Raw genomic sequence first — 23,404 nt, forward strand, 5'->3', positions numbered from 1 at the left:
TGAATGCACTATCTATGATTTTCTTAATATTAGGCATTTAGTAATAACAAAATATTTAGTATTTTTAATGTAATTGAATATAAATTAATATTTCATTTTCATAACAAAATTAATTAAATATTTGCATTTTTTTTTTTAATTTTATAATAATATAATGTTATTTATGTTTATTATAATTATGAAATACTAATTATGTTAATGATTTGTAGTCGATATTAACAATTCGTTTCCTAAATTTATGAGTTTCATAAACGTATTAGTAAAAAAGCAAATATTATTAATGCAATTTGAGATACTGAATTATCCATCATATTAAAATGTAGATGAAATCAAAATATATTGATGATAACATGATAGCGATGATTTAAGTTTATTGTGGTTATGTAAATTTCATTATATCAGTCTACTTTTCAAAATATAAATTAAATTTAATACCGTAAGCTTTATTAGATAATTTTCCATCGTACAATATTCGGCAAATTAAATAATTATTAATAATTGTAAATGTGACGTATTAAGAGAAGTTTTTTTTAATATCAAATAAGATTAAAAATGTTCAGAATACGGATAATCTTATAATTATTAATTACAGAAATTATAGTAGTATTGAATATTTAATGCTTTTTATATTAGTCATAAAGTTTGAGGTCATACGATTGAAAATAAACAGGAGTACTTTCATCAAATGCAGTTTTCGATAATTCGGGGATAGTGCATTGGCATTAGTGTAACCAAAATAAAACCAAAGGCAGATACGTAATAATGGATAGCAAGTGTATGTCGATACTTTATTGGGGGAGATGAAAAGCTGCTTTACACATATACTTCACGATACAATAAGCGCAATAATAATGGCGTTGTAATAACAGTTGAGGATGTAAAATTTGGTGGGCAGTTGGATATTTAATGATGTGCACGAGGTTCGAGACCAGTAAGTTCTGCATATACATTTGCACAGTCATCGTTGTTCTGCTCACACCTCCTCACAAACACACACACACATACCCACACCCACGCGCGGATAAAGACACGCACGCGCGCACGTACACACGCGCATATGTACGTATACAGACGTGACGAGGCGAGAATAATTGAAATGCGCCTGTAATTGAAAGGCTCGCATCTCGTCCCGCTTATAGGTTTAAGGGGCCCAAATACAACGTTCAGGGAGGTGTTTTACGATAAAACGAGTTAATCACTCACATCGAGTTAATCCCACCCTCCGTCCTCTCTAGCACCAACGGACACAAACAATATCTATTACACTTTTTATTTGTATTATGGAACATATATGTGAGGTATAATTATGCAACGTCTTGCTTTAAATTGTGTTAATTTTATATTCCCAGCAAGATGAAATAAAGTCAGTGATAACATTGAAATTGTTTTGATTAGAATGATTGTATAGGGTCGAGTATTATGTTGAAAATTGAGCTTATCGTTCTCGTTTGATATTAGAATTTAAAAATCATTAATAGTAAATGACGAAATAATGTTATCAGCTTACGTAATGTTTAAATCAAAATCAATTATTTGTGTTTTTAAAATCTTTGGATAAATATATGATTCGAACGTAACAATAAAAGAATAAAGAATAAAATATATAAAATAAAAACTAACAAGATAATTTATAATTTTCTTTGAACGATAGAAATACGTATAAAATTGTTGAAGCTCGGATCACAATTTTAAAAGTACCATTTTACAATTATTCTCTCTCTCTCTCTCTCTCTCTCTCTCTCTCTCTCACTCTCTCTCTGGTCCCTTTCCTTTTTGATAACATGTTTTATATGTGTGTACATATTATTTTCTATATAAGGAATTGTTTAAAAATTTCACCTCGTGTTACCGTTTCATTTTACAATGTTTATTTACACGCGTATGTAGGTATGTAGATATGTTTATATTTTCTCTTCTCTATATATTTTTAAAAGTCAAAAATGTTATGAAATAGAAAAAGTGAATTTGCATATCAGATAATAATTATCGAGTATAAAATTTCTCGTCTCATTGATTTTATAGTTAAGAATGTTATAAAATTTATTATTGATGTAAGAAATAATGTTTAACACTTATTAATAGTAAAGTTTGAGTTTAGTTTTATATGTATGTAATTCTGAATTATATAAGTCAATGGCAAATCCATCTAGTTTTGTCATAATAACACCTTATCAACAGAAATATAAACATGCACTTAAAAAAATTATTAATATATTAGAATAAATATGCGTTAAAATTAAATATTTACAAACGCTTATTAAAATTTATCCGAATGAACATTTTTTTAAGTTTAACATTTGGCATCTCATTTTTCATCCGTTAAAACTGATAGGAAAAAGATTTATCATATCAATAACAGTAAATAACAATTGATAAGGATTATCTTGTAGTATGATTAAATTTAAAATGAAATAATATATAAAGAAAAATTTAAGTCTAGGGTGTATTGATATATCGATATAATAATATAGATTATTTAGAATTAGTGAAGAATAAAAAGTTGAATATGAAAAATATATAATTGTTTGGAAAGTATGTTTGCTTTATTAATTTATTAAGTTAGTGAAATATTATTTAATATATAAAACACAAGTAACACAAGTATGCCAATAAAGTTTATATAGACGGATAGACAGGTAGAGTAATGATTCCTCGTCCATTAATAGTTTCAATCAATTTCTTGAATTGGATAGTTGAAATTAACATTATAAACTCATGTTTATTAGAATATGTAATTTTAGTGAATTGAGCATAATTGAAAGATTAGTAGATGTTTTCATAATAAACTCTAAATGCGCAGATTACATGTATGGTAGTCGATTTTTATTTTATACATACTAGCAGATTAACAATTAAGTTTTAGAATGAAAAATTTCTTTCCCCTTACTGATAATCGATTTTATTAATTTAATTTTTTTTTTTTTTTTTTATGATCTTTTCATTGTCGTAGTATGCGCTATTAAGTAAATCTATTGATGAAATTAACTTTTATGAGTGAAAAAATAATGAATAACTCAAAAACAAAATAATGAATTTTATCCTTTACAACCTATTGTTTTTATTACACTTTTGTAGTGGATATCAGGTAGTATAGATTCTAGATAGAAAATTATTTGTATAGCGATAAATGTCATTTTATTTTTATATTCTCAAATGCTTATGTTTAGATTATCGACTAAGTTAGATGGCGACTGTTTATTTTTTTCAGCATAAAACACTATAATGATTTTTGAATTGTATAGAAGCGCAGTGGTCGTTTTAAATATTATTTAGAAATCACTCAGCATTTTTCAGTAAATTATATAGGATTTCTGAGGTGAAATTGCATCCCGTGGAGCCGATTTATCGATACACGTCAATATCTCTATCGTATAAAAAAATTCTGTATACAACACAAGTTACGGCGTAGCCGTACAATATTAGAGACAGAATATCTACTTTGTTCAAGGAATAACTCTGACCTACATTTTGTTAGTTTAACTTGGACAAGTATCGATAAGGCCGCGTACTAAAGTCTGACGAGATTCCATTAAAAAAAAAAAAAAAAAAAAAAAAAAAAAAGTTGGTGGGTTATAATTAGCCAAAATTCTCGATGATCGATCGACCTCGATAGACCATGCAGCTCGGCAAAATCTCCCAAATAACTCGAACGGAGGAGAATCGAAGTTCAAAAAAGCAGGTGTGGGGGCGGGTTGGGGTTGGGGTTGTGGGAGGGGGGGGGGCGGGTAGATGCCTATCGAGTACAAACAACGAGTGAATCTTCGCTTGTATGGCTGTTCATCGATTCAGCGCTAACAATCAGCTTCCATAATTCGCACATAAACAAAAGTCAGCTCCGATTCCGTAATTATTCATTAGGGAATACAAGCGGCCGTGGTCCATCCGCTCGTATATGGTTGCGCATTTATTATACGCTCAGAATGGATAGAAAGTTCAGCTTCGACAAGTATTATGGAAATTCGTGCGGGGGGGGGCGGACGAGTGTGCGTGTGTCGGTGTTGACTCTTTTCGAAACCTCTTTCCGTAAATTTGTAGCCGCGTGCCGGATTTTTCACTCGACCTCATCTCGTGTCTCTCTTCAGGCACGCTGTTTGTTGACGCACGATGGGGGGCGATCGGTCCCTAGCACCAAGAGTCTCATTCGTGCCACGTTCAGCTAATATTTGTCAAAACTGGTCGCCATGCCGATGTATGAATCCCGTATATTTGTATAGTTATGAGCGGCTACTCGAAATTATGATCTATTTAGCTTTCTATTTGAGGGTCGCACACATTGGGTTGCTGCTACTTCCGTTTAGCGAATAATTTTTTCTTACATGGAGATCGGTTAGATCGAACGGTTAATGAGCTTCCTTTGCGACACAGAGCTTTTATTTCGAGCTTTAATTAGCGAATTGATTCAAAATCATGAGCGTGCATAAAATTTATTTATTTCACGGTACCTACTCAGTTCGCTCGATTATTTATATTCTATTTTACAAATATGTACTATGGGGATTAATTACATAGTTTTAACTAATGCATGTGATAAAGAAGAAATGCATGTGCTACTAATTAAAATGCGTAATTGATGTCGTAGTAATCTCGAATTTATGACATCTCGTAAGCAGTATTATTAGAAGTTATTATTATTAAATTCAAAATGAAAAAGGAATAACATTAATTCTTGAATAATTTTGTTAAAAGTATAAATAGACTCTGCATAGAATTCAATCTAATGAGTAATCGGTATCAGTACTTGAATAGTTGGTAATTTAATTTCAATAATCAAATTAACGTTGGAATTTCATTGAACGCATTCTTGCGAATTTTCTTACAATTTATATGCTAAAAGAAAGGGAGGAAATATCCGTGTATTAATAGTTTTTTTTTTTAGCTGTTTTATTCGCACCTTTTAATGTTCTATGTGAAATACATAGATAAATGGAAAATTGGATTTAAATTAATTATTTCTTTTCCAAGTACTTTTGTTTTTGGATTCTGTTATTAGGCTGATTTTAATTGCTTTTAAATCATTTCCATGCCATTTTTATTAAGAATTTTTCCCCTTAATTACAATCTTTTAACTTAATATTAAATTTCATTAACATTTGATATCTTTTTTAAACCATTCTCTTTAGTTTTACAGAAAAATATCATTAAATTGAAAATAGATGTAACATTAATGTTTGACATTATTTTTTAATGTCAATAAACGAACTCCTCCCTCCCACAAAAATTATATTACCTATTTTATTTATATTATTATTACAATTGTATATTTATTTGCTTTAATTATTTATAGTTTTAATAATTAATCAAATATTTAAATTTCAATTAATGAAACAATTGTATTATATATATAATTTTTATCAAGTGATGATACTAAACTAGTTTCCTTCATTAAAGGATAATTTATTTAATGTTTATATTATTACATATAAATTATTTGAATAATTGCTTAAATAATAATTGCTGGTTTTTTTCTTCTTTTTAATAATTGATAATATCTCTAGAGCCATTGATTTTATTATTAAATTAAATACTGTATTCATTGTAATATAAAATAAGAACTTCGTACGAATGTAGTCGCCGTATGTAGCAAAATCTATGAGAATTTAAGTTTCCTTGTTAAGTTTTTAAGGTTAGATTAATTTTCGTTTTAATTTTGAGGATGTCATCATTTTAACTCCAAAGAGTAAATTTATATAAAAACTACTTGGTGAGTAATTTAGCTTTGAGATATCACGAGAGCTTTTTTTTTTTTTTATAATATTTTTAAAAATCTTTCTGACGGCTTTATGAAAAGAAAGAAATGGCTCACCGTTGATCACATGTACGTTGACACTCGCTCTTTCCGCGGCTGTCGGAACGCAACTGTAATTTCCAGTGTCAGTCGACCTTATTCGGTTGATCTTTAATCTGAAAATAAAAAAAATAAAAATTTTTACGCGTCAAAGAATAATTTTCCTGTAAAAATTACAGTGTGAAACGTGCTCGTTGCGATGTATTAGATGTATCAATTCTGACATGCATAATGCATTAAAAAGTTAGTTACTGGTTAATTAAAAAATTTTTTAATTTGATAAGTAAATTAAATTCATGTCAATAATTTGCTTAAAAAAAAAAATGCTTTTGAACTTGTATATTAAAAGAATGTATTATAAATTTTATATTTTTAATTATTGCAGCCTTTGATATTAATAAAAAAATGTTATACTTTCATATTGCAGTACATTATTATTTATTATAATAAGAGCATTGTTAATTTCGAATATAATGAAAAATTATTTTTTTATACCGATATTTAATAACTATGTATTAAAAAAAATATTCACAGGTGCACCATTCGAAATTCTAAATAATTCTATTTATTTAACATAACGAAGCATTTTTCAGCGACGCATTTCCCACACATGCAGGTGTATTCATTTACATCTATACGAACCATGAGAGAATTCCAATATCAAATGATTACGAAATTTTCGTCGCAATTTAAAGGTAATTAAAAATTATTGTGTATATGTATGTGTGGGGATTAGTGAAGGGTCACTTGAAGTAAAGTACGCTTAAATTGTAATGTAAGCGATGAAAGAATAAAATTTTCAGATTTCGTTTATATAAAAGAGTTAATTATACAAAGAGTAACATCGTTCGGGCAGATTTAAATGGGCCGATGATGACTGCTCACACCGGGAGGCAGGAATGAGTGAAAAAGCTCGGTGCTTGCGCGCTCGCATCGTCCCACCAGTCGTTTATATAATTCAAGTGCATCTTCAACTGGAGAAGTAGATACGTACTTGGAGGTAAGCGCGTCGCTCCATTCAGTCTCCACCATAATCCGCGGCTCCGTGTCTAGGGCATTATCCGATATCGTGGAGGTCGTTATCTGGGTGCTGCCGCGAAACCAATTGACAGTGCCGAGATTGTGCGGCCCTTGCGACATGACGCAGGTAAGCGTGAGTGAGCTGCCCGTTTTCACGATTATGTCCGAGGCACCCGTTATCCTGGCTCGTGCCTCTGAAACATGGCAAACACATGCATCGCCTAAATGTTCAAAGGGATTTTCTTGTCGGCTCTTTTCTGAGTTATTGCCGATGCTCAGCTTGCGGGAGTAAGGAGTAGGAAGAAGAACGGTGGAGGGGGAGGGGAGGGGAGGGAGCAAGATGGCCAGGCAGTAATTGAGCCTGGGGAGTTGTGGAGTTGCTACGGTATAAGTACTTTTCGTGGTGTAAGACTTTTATGTTTTGGCCTTTTCATTGATGGTCAAAGTTCTTTCGTCTACTTTTCGTTGATAATCGGTTGAAATTAGTTAAATGCTTTTTCCAAACAAGTTCGTGTGAGTGAAAATGTTATAAAGCTAACAGCGTGGATTTTTAAGTTACAGAAAGTAGCTTCTCAATTTTTATAATGTTGAAGCTCATTGTTACAAAAAGGCATTGCTTGGAAAATTTATCTTTATTCAAAATTTATAATTAATAAGAGTATTTGAGAAGAAGCTAATAAGTAAGCTCCGCCTGAGATACATGAATTAAACTTGAGCTTTTTCAAATAATAGTTTGCCAATGAGATCTAAAATTTTCATGATTTTTAATTATCAAAAGAACGCACATTTTAATTATAAGTTTGTGTAAAAATTGATTTTTACAGGATTTATTCATAGGATATTGAAAATCATAGCAAGCCTTATTCGCTGAGTATTCGGTACAATTTTTCTAAATCTGTTAGAATTTTAAGGTAAAAAAACATTTCTTCCTCAATAATATTAAAATATAAATTTCATATGTTACAAAGGGAAGAGCGAACATGCTATATATGTTTGGTATTAAAATGCACGCACATTTATTTTTTGTGTATTTACAATAATTTTATATTAAAATTTATTCAAAGTAACAGTTACAATACTTAATATATATTTTAAGTAATTAAAAAAAAAAGAAAAGGAGAATTTAATTCCATATTATGTATTTAAAAACATCAGTATTTATAAAGTAAAATAAATTCGAAATAATAGTTTATTATCAAGTCAATAAGTGCAGCAAATTTAAATTTAATCATCTAACGAATGTTTTTACATTAGTATTTAACAATACTTCTTATTTCATAAATAAGAAAATCTTTGTGAGACGTCATATTTTAAAAACAAACAAATCGATAACTCTCAATTTCCTATTAATATTGATTCTCGTTTTTATTAATGATCGAATAAAGTTATTATAAAACTCTAATTCTACAGTGATATATATCAAACATTTTTTTAATATGAGTATATCAATTTTTATATTGCACAAACGACAAAATTTATAAACACAATAACAATAGAACATGGAATATAACGTCAATAATAATTGTAATAATAATATAAATGATACGATTATTAATTTTAATGACTACAGAATTAATAATTCTAATTCTTTTATATATATGCAGCTTCACCGACGTATCCACATTTTCGAATAAATAGAAAATAATGTAAGTAATAATGATTGTAATAATAATAATAATAACAATAATACTAATCTCACCATAACAATAAACCCAATAACGATATTAAAAATCTAATGAGTAATTAATGTATGCGACTGCAAAAAATGACACTAAATTTAAATATTATCCAATACTTAGAAGTTCACGTGAATTATAATAAAAATTTCAATTCCTCTCACGTTTACAATAATTAGTTTCATACAATAATATTTTTAATGCTTCGAGCGCTAAGTCAATATCACTTTTGTTTGCTTCTTCCATAATGAAGAACAAAATCTTATCACTGTAATCTTTGAAAGCTCTCATTGAAAAATTCAGGCTTTCAGACGTTGAATAAACAGACTTTTTTTTATAACGAGGAGAGGCAAATCTCACGCAAAAATTTTTCTTCCCACTTGTACTTCTGGAGCTGTTTAGTCGGAAAGGAAAACTGTCGAGCTTTTTTTATCATTGACCTCACACGGCTTTTCAATCTCTCCTTTCTCCTCGCAGTACGGCTGCCTTTTTGCCCATGCAAGGGCCACTTCATTTCGAATGCGCAGTATTCAGTGCGAGATAGGGCGGGCCGACCGACGGCGCCGACTCTTATCGCTCTCACGCAGCTGTGCGCCAATCCCCGCAAACAAAATCTTCGCTCGTCGCTGAACAAATGGAGACCGAGAGAGAAGCGGAACGCTACTTGGAGTTTCGGACTTTCCCGGCCCTTCACGCATTCGTGTGCGCTTACACGCACGTGCATGACGGATGAGGCTACGAAGACCGGGACACGCAAAAAGCCTTGTCCCTTCCTGATAAGGGCGCCGATAAGGGCGCAACTCATCGGGACTTCCAAGAGGCTTAACGCTCGTCCAACTAGGTAATTATGGTGCTGTTTCCGTTTTTCCATTTTTCCGACTCGCGGCCACGAGCCATAAATTAAATTATCCAACTATAAGCTCGTCGAGCCTTTTACTTCAGTTACAATTGCCACTTGAAGCGTCTTTAACAAGCAAATGTACTGTCATTAAGGAGCCGTTCAACTCGATCGTTTATCACGTCGGATCATAAAGCCAAAAGTTTCTGCCAGTTGGAGAGGAAAAGGAAAAGAGAATATAAAAATACCGCGCGATATATATGTATCCGTAAGAGGTTTCTTCCCTTCGATGTATATTTTTATCTCTCTGTATAAAACTGGTGAAAGCTCTCGCCGGAAGCAAGACTTTCTATTGAAAGCTAAAACTCTTCTGGGGAAGAAAAAGAGCGGGAAAAAGAATGAGAAATTGGGAGAGATAAGTAGAGATCGCTCTCTCTCTCTCTCTCTCTCTCTCTCTCTCTCTCTCTCTCTGTATTTGAAGTGATATTTAGTTGATTATGATTCTTAGTTAACTATCCTCGATTTTTATGCAAATACGAAATTCTAGAAACTTTTATTTATTCGTTGTTTACGACATATATCATAAAACAAATTATATAGTCTTTTTTTTTTTATTTTTTTTTTTACATATGAAACAGATTAATATATCATTCGTTACTTAACGTTAATAATGGAATTAATTATGTTACACTATGTCACATCAAATAATACTATAATATATTTAAATCTTTTATGTATATATAGAGAAAAAAAAGTTCAATACATTCAATACTTTATTTCGCAACAAATCTATGAAATGTAATTAAAATGAAAACCATATTATTATTATTACTTATATAGAACTTTTTTTTTATCTTCACTTAAGACTGACTTCAAATATATTTTATAATATTTCAATGAATTCGATTTAACATTAAATTAGACATTTATATTAGATATAAAGAAGTAAATAATTAGAATATATATGATATCGTAGTCTAAATGATAATGAAAAAATGATGAATATTATTGAAATTTAGCTTTGACAGTTATTCTTGAATTAGTTATCAGCAACTATTCATAATCTTTAATTTTTGCGCCCAGACAAGTATAAATACATTAAATTTTTTAGGATGAAGAAATTTACTCCAAGAGTTTACTCGATCTGATGAAGTTGAAAGATTCAGTTTTTGAATCATTTAAATTTTAGTCTCATTATTGATAATAACAAGAAGCAGTAGTAACCTTTTAAATTTTTGTAAAATTAGTTTTTTTTTGTTTTGTTTTTGTTTTTGTTTAAACAGTTTTCTATATAATTGTTGTGATAAAAAAAACAATAAATTTGATTATTAATAGATTTCAGATTTAGATAAGTAGATAAATAGTGTCATTATATATTTCATATGATGATTATGAAGGAACTTTGCACGCCAATTATTTTGCTATTACGATCGCCTTCTTAGCTTTAAAACTTTAATAATCTTTATTTCGATCGTTCTTTTACAAATCTCTAAACTTCAATCGATACCGCAAGTAATTTTATCAATGAATCGTCAAGGTATTATTTCTTTTAAGAATAAAACGATTTATCGAAGATTATATCAATGAATATTCTTTTCTACGTACCTTACATATTTCAAATAAAGAAAATTTAAATGAATTTTTTAAAATTTTAATTATTGCAATGATGGGCATTCACGACTGATAATAATAGGACGCTCGATTGAATAAGGATAATCCATTTATACAATGGTTTGATAAAGGAATCGAATATCATCTATCATAACTGCAATTTTATTAAACGGATTTATTAGTTTTCAAAATTTCGGCGCTCCATCCAGAAATATTTCAGCACAACAATCCACGTATACGTCCGCTAAATTTCACGTAGTTATAAGTTTTTATAAAAACTCGTGTGCTTTATAGGAATTCATTGGCAATTTGTGAAATAGATAGAGGCTAACATGGAGATTAATAGGAAGCAAGAGAATGCACGCACTTGTCGACACAAAAGAAAGTCCACAACAAAGTAATACAATAAAAGCAGCCAAGCTTTATGGCAAGAATCAAGGAGCGCAATAATCCGCGTAGCGTTTGCTCCTAAGCGCCATTGCGCTAAAAACCATTGCCGAAAATCGTGACTTCTCTCCTCGTATCGCTGATGGCTAGGGAACGCTCGAGGACGAGCCATTGCCCCGGGCACGAGGAGGGCGAGCCGGGAAGGCCGTGTTAGCAGTCGCGGAACCGCATGCCAATTTCCCACGACGCCCCGCTTTTTCCAGCAGGAGCTCGGCGTGCGCGCAAAAACTTGCTCGGCGACCAGCCCCATTTTAGGGCGAGCCGCGCGTATATCCGCGTTCGTCTCGACTTTTTAATGCTGCCGGGAGCTCTTAAAAGTAGCTTGATCCGCGCGACGGCTGCCTCCAACACCTGCGCCACCGAGCGAGCGTGAGAGTGTTGGTCGACCGGGGTAGGTGGGTGCGTCTATGTGTATATGTATGTGCATGTGTATATATATATATATATATATATATATATATATATATATATATGTGCGCGCGCGCGCGTGTGTGCGCTCGTGTGTGTGTGTGTGTGAGAGAGAGAGAGAGAGAGAGAGAGAGAGCCAATAGCGCCCCAGTTCAAGGACTACGAGCTGGTATAAAAGAGTCATTGCGAGCTGAAAGTTTTTTTCCTTGTTTTGCGAGGTTTCTTTTTGCCGGGATTTTATTGTTACTTGTTTTATTGCGGGCGTTGGATAAAAATTTGCGACGTATTGTTTAGCGTTCTGTTTTTGTACGGAGAAGATCGTGTGTAGTCATTATGCTGAGGTTTCGAGAGGCTTTAAGCAGATATTTCAGCGCGCGGTTCATACTTATTTAATTGATAAATTAATTCAAATGACAGTAGCTTTATGCTTAATTCGTCATTTAGCTGTGCTCGTTTATTAGTAGTTGTGCCGTGGATAAAGTAAGTTTTATTAAGCTTTCTTTTTTGGTGATGTTTAAAAACATCTAAAAAGCGCTTTACACCGAAAATTTATCGTTCTAACATTTATGTGCAGATACAATTTATGGATGAATAAAGCTAAGTCTTACATAGAACAAGTAACTTAATCATTATTACTTTGACGATCATGTGTGAGCGTGCGTGCGTTTGCTTATGCATATTATGTTAATATTATTTATTTATGTATATTATTTTTCAATAGATGTTAAGTTATTTAAATTTTTATCTCGTATATTATACAAGTATCTTAAAATTAGGAACTATAATTTTTTCATTTAAACGACATAATAAGAAAACAGAAATCATATTGCCCTTATAAAACAGTAAAATTAATTATATTTTACAATGAATTATAAGTTTGGCAAGGAAAGAATAAAATAATTAAATTCGCTGAGTGTACTCTTGGATTCGAAAATAACTTATGTTCTTGCTTATTATTTTATTTGAAGAAAAGTTGTATTTAAAGCTTCTGAAACTATGTCGATAAAAAACTAGTGACTCTAACTAGTAATTAGTAAAACTGAATATTTCATACATTTAATTAATATAAAGGCTTATGAGTCATGAATATTATGAATATGTTCTTAACAAATTTATTTTTCGCTTTAGAAGGGGTCTACCAGTTTGTATGAATTGTAATTGTGGAAGCTTTACTTTAATAAAATAGTTTTTATCCCGCCTGAATGAAAATAATAAAACTTTTTTTATCAGAATTCTTTTGCTAGTCACGACATGCATTTACATTCCTTACTTAACAACATAAAAATTACTAAGCAGAATCGTTACCTCTGTTATAAAGCTAATTTTCTACTAGATATCACAGTTTTTTTTACACAACAAGAAAGCATCCCTTTACCACTGCGTTAGCGTATTCACTGTTAAAGAATGCCTATGTTATTAAAGTCATCATGGATGAGTTTTGACTCTAAAAACTTTGGCGAATAAATCACAGAGTGATTTTCCTAGTATTGCGTATGAGAGGAAGACGAAGAGGAATATGAAGTCAAAAGAAAAACAAGCGAAACAGGGAGACGCGATCTCGCTCTCAGCTTCGTGTTGGTGTAAGTAACTTTTGTATGGGGATGATTGTCTATATATATATATATATATATATATATATATATACATATATACCTTCAATGCGTACATATACCTTACAAAAGTTGAAAACTTCTTAGAATCGAACGGGTAACTTCCGTCGACAGGAGTTCGCATAATCCTATATTACTGGGCGACGTCGTTGTCGTCGTCGTCGTCGTCGTCGTCGTCGTCGTCGTCGTCGTCGTCGTCGTCGCGTTGCATAACAATAACACTTTTTATAAAGCCTTTTTGACCTAGTAACGCATTTTATATCGTTGCATTTGCATGCGATGCTTTTTTCTTTATTCCTTCGATTTGAAAATTTTAGAAATTCAATTTATGTATTAACTTTTCATTTTTATGTTTGTACTTGTACCATTTAATTTCCATTGGTTTAGTGTAACCTTTAATTAGGATCTCTAATCTAAAACCAATATCGATTATTTGTATGTTCTATCATGTGCAAACTAATGAATTACATTGGTTTAAATGTGTCGATAGTAGATATTTCTATTCGCAGATGTATGGCTTAATAGCGATATGATCATTAATCACATATCATCACTAAATTTTATTATTTAAAAGTCCCACCATGATGATATACAAAGACTTTGGGCATTATAAAAAATTGAATAAAAAAAAAATAATAATAAAAAAAAAAATAATAAAAAAAAAACTTACAAAATTACATAACAGAAAGTAATTATTAATTTTGTAAATTAACGTAGTGGGAGCTTTAGTATTTGTTTTGAATAAAAATATTTATCTTATTAAAATAGTTTGAATATGTTCATAATTATTTTATATTTAAAAGAATAACTAGCAATTTAATATATTGTAATGAAACATTATAGTATTGTAAATAAACATACGAATGAACGTAATTATGATTAATTAATTGATTATTTATTTGACATTCTATTAAGTTGGAGTAGTTTATTTTTAAGGGTAGAATGTATATTAGAATAATTATGTGGCTTTTAAAAGAAATTATTATAAAGTGAAATTCATTTTCAATTTTCAATCGAGTAACTGCAAGTACAATATACTTATTATTTTTCCTTTATATATTCTCTTTATGTATTGTGCTAAATAATTTATATATTTTCTAAATATTGTTTTAAATAAAAGCTTTTAAGGGAGCTCGTCGAAAACGCTCATAGGGAATATCAGGACTGCTGTATGATAGTGATACGATAGTGATATGATGTAGTGCAAACACTTTTTCTGGTATATTGCCTCATCGTAGGCGAGCTCTAGCATTTTTATGAGCTTCGCGTCAGTTATTGAAATTATAATTAAACCTTGTCAATACATGCATTTTTCAGTATGTATTGACATATCAGCTAAAAACATGTTAATATTATGTTTTCGTAAAATTTTCTATTACGAAATTACTGGAGCACTTTGTGGTAAAATTGCGAGACACAACTCATATTTAACTAAAGACTTAGATACAGATGGAAGCTGCGCGAAGAAAATGGTAAATAATGTTTAGCAAAACTGTTAACCAATGCTTATAAACTTTTGCTTTCCATTTGTAATAAAAAAAAAAATAAAAAAAAAAACCAAAAATTTTATGTACGTGCTCCGCAAGTCCGATTATTTTCGAATATTGAAGAAATTTCTGTAGCCATACTTATTACAGGAAAACTATTGAATCACGCACATTAACAATGAGCTTAACATTGTACGAAATATTGAAAAGGCAAAGAAAAAAGATCATTATGTATGATGAATTTTATCTACTTGGATTATTGTAAAGAATTAATATATTTACACGATAGATCGAACGTCAGTATTCCATAGTAACGAAGACATACAAATTATCATGTGAAAAATGTCAGATAAATTTTTTGATAATACATTATATTCAAATGCGCTTCTAATTATATATATCCTAATACACTATAGATATGTCAAGTGCACTCCTTTCCTTCCCTTCGTCGCCTTCATCATTAATTCGCGCCAATCGCATAAAAGCACACGTTTCCTAAACACAGTTTCTTGGTCGAATGACTGTTCAGTGAGCGGAGCTTAGTCCCACCCGCAACCTAATAAGTGGACACGACGGACCGAGCATCGCCGGAGGGTCCATTTGTCATTCGACTCGCAAGTCCATGAATCACTTTCGCTAACCTCCTCGCGAGAGGCCGTCTCCGGCGGTCACGTGGTCGATGTACAAGTTGCGTAAGCACGCGGCTCCTATACTATACGTATGGTGTAAGTTCAGCTGAGATGGGAAAGAGATGGATGGGGCTTGGTCAACACGATAGTGGTATATTAATGTTTATTTATGACATGGTAGAATGGCTTTGCAAAGACTTTAATAGTTTTTCAAATATCAGCGACGGCACTTTGGATGTTTTGGCTTTTCAACCAGTATAAAATTACTTCTCGTTATTCCTTTTATGTCGTATCGCTGGATTTTATTTCATTGTTCGTATTTTCAGTTATGAAAAAATTAATATATCAAATTCTAATCCTCGTGATAATATGTTAAAGAATTTTACTCAGATATAAATCTTTGGAATTTACCGTGTACGAAGCTTTATTTACGAAGATTCATTGTATAATTTAAATTCATTATTCTATATCAATATTTATAAATAATATAAATTGACGAAAGAATAATTTTATTGTAATTATTTTCTTTACATAAATTTAAACTTGCTATACTTAAACTTGCGACATACAGTTAATCAATTACTCAGCTTTTTACAATGTAAGAAACAGTTTTGTATTAGTTTTGTATTATATATAACGAATTTATTTATAAAATATGCATAGAGTCTAATGAATTTTCAGACAATAAATACGATATAAGATAAACATAAGATATAAGTAGAAATGATTTTTTATTGTAAAAAAAAAAAAAAAAAAAAAAAAAAAATTTTTTTTTTGTTACATATAGCTTTTTTTTTTAATATAAAAGCTTTCCTATATTTTGCTAAATAATAATTTGTAAGATTTTATGTATTAAAAATTTTTACGATCAATCTGGCATTTGAATTACATTATTTTCGACTCCCGTATAAATTAGGTTTGATAAAATGTCTTTATGGTTCGAGTAATAAAATTACATAAGATGTAATAAAAAAGATATAATTTTGTCAAATTACGGAATCATAGAGTTTTCGTTCTGCGGAAACTATGATCAATGAAATAAAAATCAAAGGGAGAACAAACCTCTTTAAAATATATTGAATATAGATCTATCAAATCAATTTCAACTTCCCATTCGTTAAAACATTAAAGATTTTATATTTTATCAACGTTATTTGTTTTCTTCTTCTTCGTATTATATATTATTAAAGCGTTTTATAATATAGATAATATGTTTTATCGACTACTACAGCTATTTATCATATTTTGTAAAATACATAGCTAAGAAGAAGAATTTTGATAGTTTTGAATGAAATGCATATTGAAGATTTTAATATAGACTATTTAGTAATAGGATACATTTTTATTATCATTCGATTTTGAATTATTTATTGTATTTATTTCAAATTACAATGAAGTCATTTGAATTCTATTAAAAAATGATTAAAAGAAAGGTATTTATTTTATTTTCAATATTATTGTTAAAATACATTCCACTCTATGGAAACGTATGTGCATTCACTGCAGTAGAATATAAATTAAAGATCGAATATCAAAGTATTTGGATGTAATGAAAATCATTTGATATGCGAGGTAAACACCTTAGTATTATCATATAAAATGAAAAATTGAGCTTCAACGGTAGATTTAGTTTAATCGTATAAATATTTTAAATTATTATTATTTTTTTTTTGTTTTTTTTTTTCAGTATTATATGAGTATTATATTTGATTAATACAAGAATTTTATATTACATTTGAGAATTTTAAGAGATATTTTGTTTGAAAAATCGAAAGAAGAATTCGGAAAATATCATGTTTAGTGATAGAATTTATTAATTTCTTAATGAAAGAAACCGTAGAAATATATTTTATAAAATATGAAAAGTTTAATATAAAAATGGGATAGATCTGGTTTAAAAAACATAATTTATAAGTTTTTTGCTTTTCATTTAGGCTTTTCACGTCAAAACCAGATTGTTTATGCCTTCTCTTTGTTTTAACCACACTGAAATAATATTTCGCGAATTAGACAATACAGTTATTAACATTTATATTATGTCTGAATAAATATTTCTATAAATGATGTAAAAGAAATTAAACTAATTATTAGAATTTGCTTTTAATTGTAAATATGTTAAATGTCGCACATGTATTTCTTTTTGTTATTTTAGTAGTATCACAGGCAATTGCATATTTTTTTTGTTTTTTTTTTGTTTTTTGTTTTTGTTTTGTAATATCCGTAGTGCATTCATGATATTCAGTAGCCCCTTGATAAGAACATTGGTGAATCGTTATTCGCGTTTAAGTTTGTTCTAAATGTTTGTATGTGAGATACGCAGATATATGTTAGAGGTTAAGTGTAAGTGTTAATTTATCTTTTGCTTGTTAACATCAGTATACGTCGGGCAGACATCGTGATTTATTTCTTTTATAAAATAATATTACTTTATCTCTCTTACGTATAAATAAATATTCAGTTAAGTCTTATTGAATATCTCTCTCTCTCTCTCTCTCTCTCTCCCTCTCTCTCTCTCTCTCTCTCTCTCTGAGAATGTCCAAGTGTACAAATCTTTCACGACGTCGCTTATTTTTTCCTTTCCTCCACTTTGCGGTTACTGTCTTTTCATATATTTTTCCTATCCACTGTCCCTCCTGTCTTTCCTCTCGCTCTTTCATACTTGCGACGGATACAGGGATTTTAAAGTTTGGAAATGAAGTTTCAGAATAGTGCTTCGTATCTTTATCCCCGTGGCTCAGATTTCTTCCCTCAGGTTCTGTCCCGCTCCTTTTTTTCGTTCTGTCTCCTTCTTGCACTTTTACTCGAATATTCGCCTGGGAGAATTCGCGAGACTTTCGAGAGTCCCACGGTGCAATTCTGATTTACGCTGCGGATCCTGCGTATATTTATGTTTTGGAACCCGTTGATTTATTTATTGTGAGAACGATCGACCGACCCCTCCGATGATTTGCTTGGCGACATTTTAGATGCACCATCGAATGCGGCCATGCAAAAGGAGAAAATAGAGAGGGAGAGGAAAGATAATGGCAGATAGATAAAGATAGATATAGAAAATTTGTGAAAAATATGTGGAGTGAGATCGATAGAGAAATGGAGATAGAAATATATAGCGATATAGATAGAGAATCGCCGAGAGTCAGAGAGAGAGAGAGAGAGAGAGACAGAGAGGGAGAGAGGTAGAGAGAGTGAGAGAGAGTGAGAGAGAGAGTGAGAGAGAATAAGAGAGTGAGAGTGGGCGAAGGAGAAAGGAAGAGGAGGAGGGGGGTGGAGTCCGTGAGATAAGAGATGGAACGAGAGAGGGTGGGTGGGTGGACGGAGAGAGAGAGAGAGAGAGAGAGAGAGAGAGAGAGAGAGTCTCTGATATGATGCACAGCGATAGTATAACAGGAGAAAGAGAATAGCTGACGTCGCGAGAACGACCGCGAACAATTGCATCGCTGATGAAAATCGTTTTCGCGCGATTCGGACAATAGACGAGTATGCAACTACTGTCGGTCTGTTAGACTTTACTCTACCGTCGGATCTTCGAATCAACGAGTTGCAAAACTTTAGTTACTGCTAGTGCTGTGGCCTCTACAGCTACATATATTTGGAAAGCCTTTCTTTGCTTTTCGAACGATTCTTTGCTTTTCTTATTTCTTCTTTGAAGTTACTCGAATTCAGTTTGAAGCTTTTTTAATATTAACTTTTTTCGGAGGCTTCATTAAAAATATAATGGAAGTTACGAATTATTCATTATTATATTTATATATTTGAGTCAAGTTAAAATAATTTATTATTGACAATTCTTCTACATTATAGATTCCCTATAGATAGTCCCTATAGATTCATTCAATTTGAGCTGGTTTTGCATACCACAGAATTCAAATAATTTATAAATTTTTTGAGAATTCGTTAACAACATTAAACTGCAGTCACCGACCTTATTTTACGTATATTTTCATAAAAGAAACATCATCAACAACTATTATTTATATTACTGTTCGTTGTGAATTTTATTTAATGTTCAATTTTAATTACGAAATTATAAATTATTTTTATTTAATTTTTTGACATATATTATAAAAGTAGACAGATTTAATTAATCTATTGATATACCTATATATCCCTTATTAAAATAATCCTAAAAAATATTGTACGTAACATATAGCTATTAGAAGCTTCTGACTTTATTGCTTAAATTTCTCGATTAAATCATTTAAAACTCTCGAAAATGAAATTCTACCAATTAACTATGTTATATATATCCATACACATACAAACATCATATATATATATATATATATATATATATATATATATATATATGATGTTTATACACACACACAACAACACACGCGCAAACACACATGTATATAAACATGCGCGCGCACGCACGTACACAACACATACACACACGCGCGCATGCGCACATACGCACACACGAACACACGCAGCCACACACACACGCGCACACACATAAAACACATGCGCGCGCACGTAGCACATACGCGTTTACGAAAATTCATTTATAAGTTCATTTTAAAAACTAATGGCTATTATTATAAAGTTTCTAGAATAAAAATTTAAAAAAAATTAAAAATGATACAAAAATAAATGATAGAAATATGATATTTTGTAGTTTATTATTTCAATAGAAATTTGAAAGGAATGTTATAAATTTTTTTGCCTTTCATTAAAAATTATTAATTTTATTTGAAAATATTCCAATCAAAACATTTACCTGCTTAAACATTGTATTTAATGAGGATAATAAAAAATTTATTGATATTTACTGATATGTGAAATCAACAGAGAAATGATTTTTAATTTTATTATATAATATAATTATGAATAATTATACATATGTATCGATGCGTGCGCGTGTGTGTATGCGCGCGTGTATATTTATGCATGCGTGCATATAGAAAAATTTCTAAAGAGATATACTAGAATATATTTAAGCAGAAATCCTTCAATATCTTCGTTTAATAATTAAGATGATTAATGAGAATGTAAATGATTAATTAAAGTGATTGGGGATGTACAAAGTTATGTCGCCTTTTATAATCTAGGGCGTAGAGTTTAATTTTCAATTTAATTTTTTGATGCGCACGTACTTTAATTTACTGGACACACACAAAAATACAATTCTAGAGATTATTTGAATGTATAAGTGAAAAAAATGTTTTAGGTGGAATTTAACTAAAGATAATTTTGAAACACATTGTGAGGTATTTCAAATGTGTGGTAAAATCAAATTTGATTCTACAGTGACTTTACATATATGGATGTTTTCATTTTTCAATCATAATTTAAACTGAATACTTGTCAAGGAATTAAATATATTTAATTAATTTATTTAATATGACAATAGGTGAAGTGACGTGATGATAATATAAAAATTAAAATGTAATATACTTTTTTATTCTATTGTACTTGTTAATTGTCTTGATATTCTGTCTTTCTATACTCGCTCATTTTCTCATTCGCTTGCTGAGAGAGAAAGAGCTTATTTCTCTCTATTCTCCAGTCTTCTGATAAAACAGAAATCCAACTAGGCTTATTGCCCTTTATCTAAATGTTTCTCTTTATCGCACAACTCTGATGCGAAAAATGGCCATTTTCAAAGCGGACAAGGAACATAACCAATTTCTCATAAAGATATCTTCAAGCTGACATGGGAGGAAGTGCCTTTTCGTTCACATAGCCTAACATAGATTGCAACTACTCGCTTACTTCCTGCTCGTCTATGATATGACTTCGAAGCTAAAATCGTCGATTTTAGCGTTGTACATACATCGCTACCTTATCGCAATCCTCTCCAACTCTATTTGTCTCACTGGTTCATCCCCCCCCCCCACACACACCAAGCCCTTCGACCAACGTATTGACCTACGTAGCGAATAAATTTAACAATCTTTAGTCGTCTATTATCGATTTTGAAGCTAAAGCTGAAGAAGACATTCTGTTTTTAGTGTGTCTAAAATAAATATACAAAGTTTCTCTCTGTCTATTCTTGCGATTCACAACTGTTAAGTAGTGTTAGATTTGTTTTACTTATCTCCTTCATCTCTCTCTCTCTCTCTCTCTCTCTCTCTCTTCTCTCTCCATCTTTGACTCATCGACCATCCGGTTTATTCAAACACGTGTACGTAAGTTTTCATGTATGTACAAGAATTCATGATTACGTCCCGGTATTGGTGTATGAAAGTACTTAATGGTGCTGTCGTATGTACTTATCTTTCCAACAAAGATCGAAGAGACATATATAATACGGTGCCGAAAATCGTTATTTGCACAAACAAGTTTTGATTAATTGCCGTCATTTGGCGAACGCGTTGTCCAATTGTGCCGCATTGCGTGTCTGTCTTGTTAATGTATACCGACAAACCAAACATGTCGCTGGCTTTCGAAATTTTTATTTGAATTGAAATTGATGAATGAAAGAGGAATGGTAGGGGGTGGGGGGTGAATTACGTTCTCCTTCGTTGCAACCTCATCGGTTGCTTTGATTCATGAACTCTTCACGAGCATTGCTTTCTAAGCTCAGCAACAATCATAGCTTTTTACCGAAGTTCGTAAGTTCGTTTTTTTGTTCTCGATTACCGGGATATTACGTAACCCGCTAGAAGTATATGAGGCTGCAGCAAGACGATAAGTGACATTTATTGGAAGACTATATTCAGCGGAATATGGTCGATTTTCAAATAGTTCAAAATAATATGAGGAATTTGCATTATTGTAGTGCAATATTATGACAACTACTTTGATAATGGAACTATAACTTGATTAATTATTACTGATTATTAATCATTGATTGTATCTGTGGTCACTTCTATATCGATTTTTTATTTTAAATGAATTACCAAATTGGTTAAATTTTTTTTTAAATATTCGTGGATTGATATGAAAATAGCAAATAAGTTTTATCTAAATTTAAATAATTATTTTTACAAATTCTCCCGCGGACAAATATATTTATTTGCAAGAAATATTGAAGATTTAATATTGTGATTATATGATGTTTAAAACGTCTTTCACTCGTGCAAATTTAACCAATTTTTCATACATTCCCTCTTCCGGTAAACAAATATTTCTTAATATTAAGATTTCCAAGTCTAAGCATCTTACTAATATCAGATTAAATAGTGATAGTTTTTAAAAGGAAATAATTGATATAATTATAAATATTGACTCGGGTGGTAACTTACATTTATTTAAATTATATAAGTATACGACGATAGTAGGCTATTCACACAAGGATCAAGATATGTCCTTTTGAAAAATCATAGATCGATATTATTGTAAGATGCATGAAACCTACTTGATAAACTCGTATTACTTTATGGATTCGTAAACTTTTCATGTTCATTTCTCTAGGCCAAGAAACGATGCCTCGCACTTATTCTCAATTTTACTCACAATTCATATGCAAGCTAGACCTGGTTTTCCAGAATTTCCCTCTTCCTCTCTCGTGCCTTCTCTCTTCATTCACATTTTTCCATGCCTCATACTACTTTTCATACAACTTTTTTATGCTATTTTGTCGTAGCTTTTCTTTTTTATATTTAAACACAGGTACGTACACACGCGCGCGAACAAGGATTCTTTAGAAGCATAATTTTTTGTACAATGTAAGCTTCTTACCGTCGATCGTCGGGTGCGAGGCTTTTTAAATTGAGAGAGAGGGAAGGTCTTACTTTCGGTAAAAGTAAAGAGTCGAGTTTGGTCTCTCGATGTCATTGTCATTGTTGTATTCACCGATTTTGTCGATGTCCCCAACACTTTCTTTTTTTATCCTTTATTTCACTTTTTTTCTTGTCTTAACTTTTCCACCAAATTTTCGATCCTTCTTAAACGTTAAAAATTCTCTGACACTTCGCCAATAAGCCTCTATTCTTTTCTTTTCGC

At 30.9% G+C, this 23,404-nt stretch overlaps 1 protein-coding gene across 1 annotated transcript in view; it reads right to left on the reverse strand.

Moving 5' to 3' along the window:
• Positions 1-23,404, reverse strand: part of dpr1 (defective proboscis extension response 1) — a 363,596-nt gene that overhangs the window by 12,345 nt on the left and 327,847 nt on the right. The window contains exons 4-5 of the mRNA XM_011507721.1: positions 6,780-6,999; positions 5,804-5,901 (exon numbers count right to left, since the gene is read on the reverse strand). Of these exons, the coding sequence (XP_011506023.1) occupies positions 5,804-5,901; positions 6,780-6,999 (318 nt within the window). The remainder of the gene's footprint in view (positions 1-5,803; positions 5,902-6,779; positions 7,000-23,404) is intronic.

This window comes from Ceratosolen solmsi, unplaced genomic scaffold (genome assembly GCF_000503995.2).
Source record: "Ceratosolen solmsi marchali unplaced genomic scaffold, CerSol_1.0 scaffold1, whole genome shotgun sequence".
Classification (NCBI taxonomy): domain Eukaryota; kingdom Metazoa; phylum Arthropoda; class Insecta; order Hymenoptera; family Agaonidae; genus Ceratosolen; species Ceratosolen solmsi.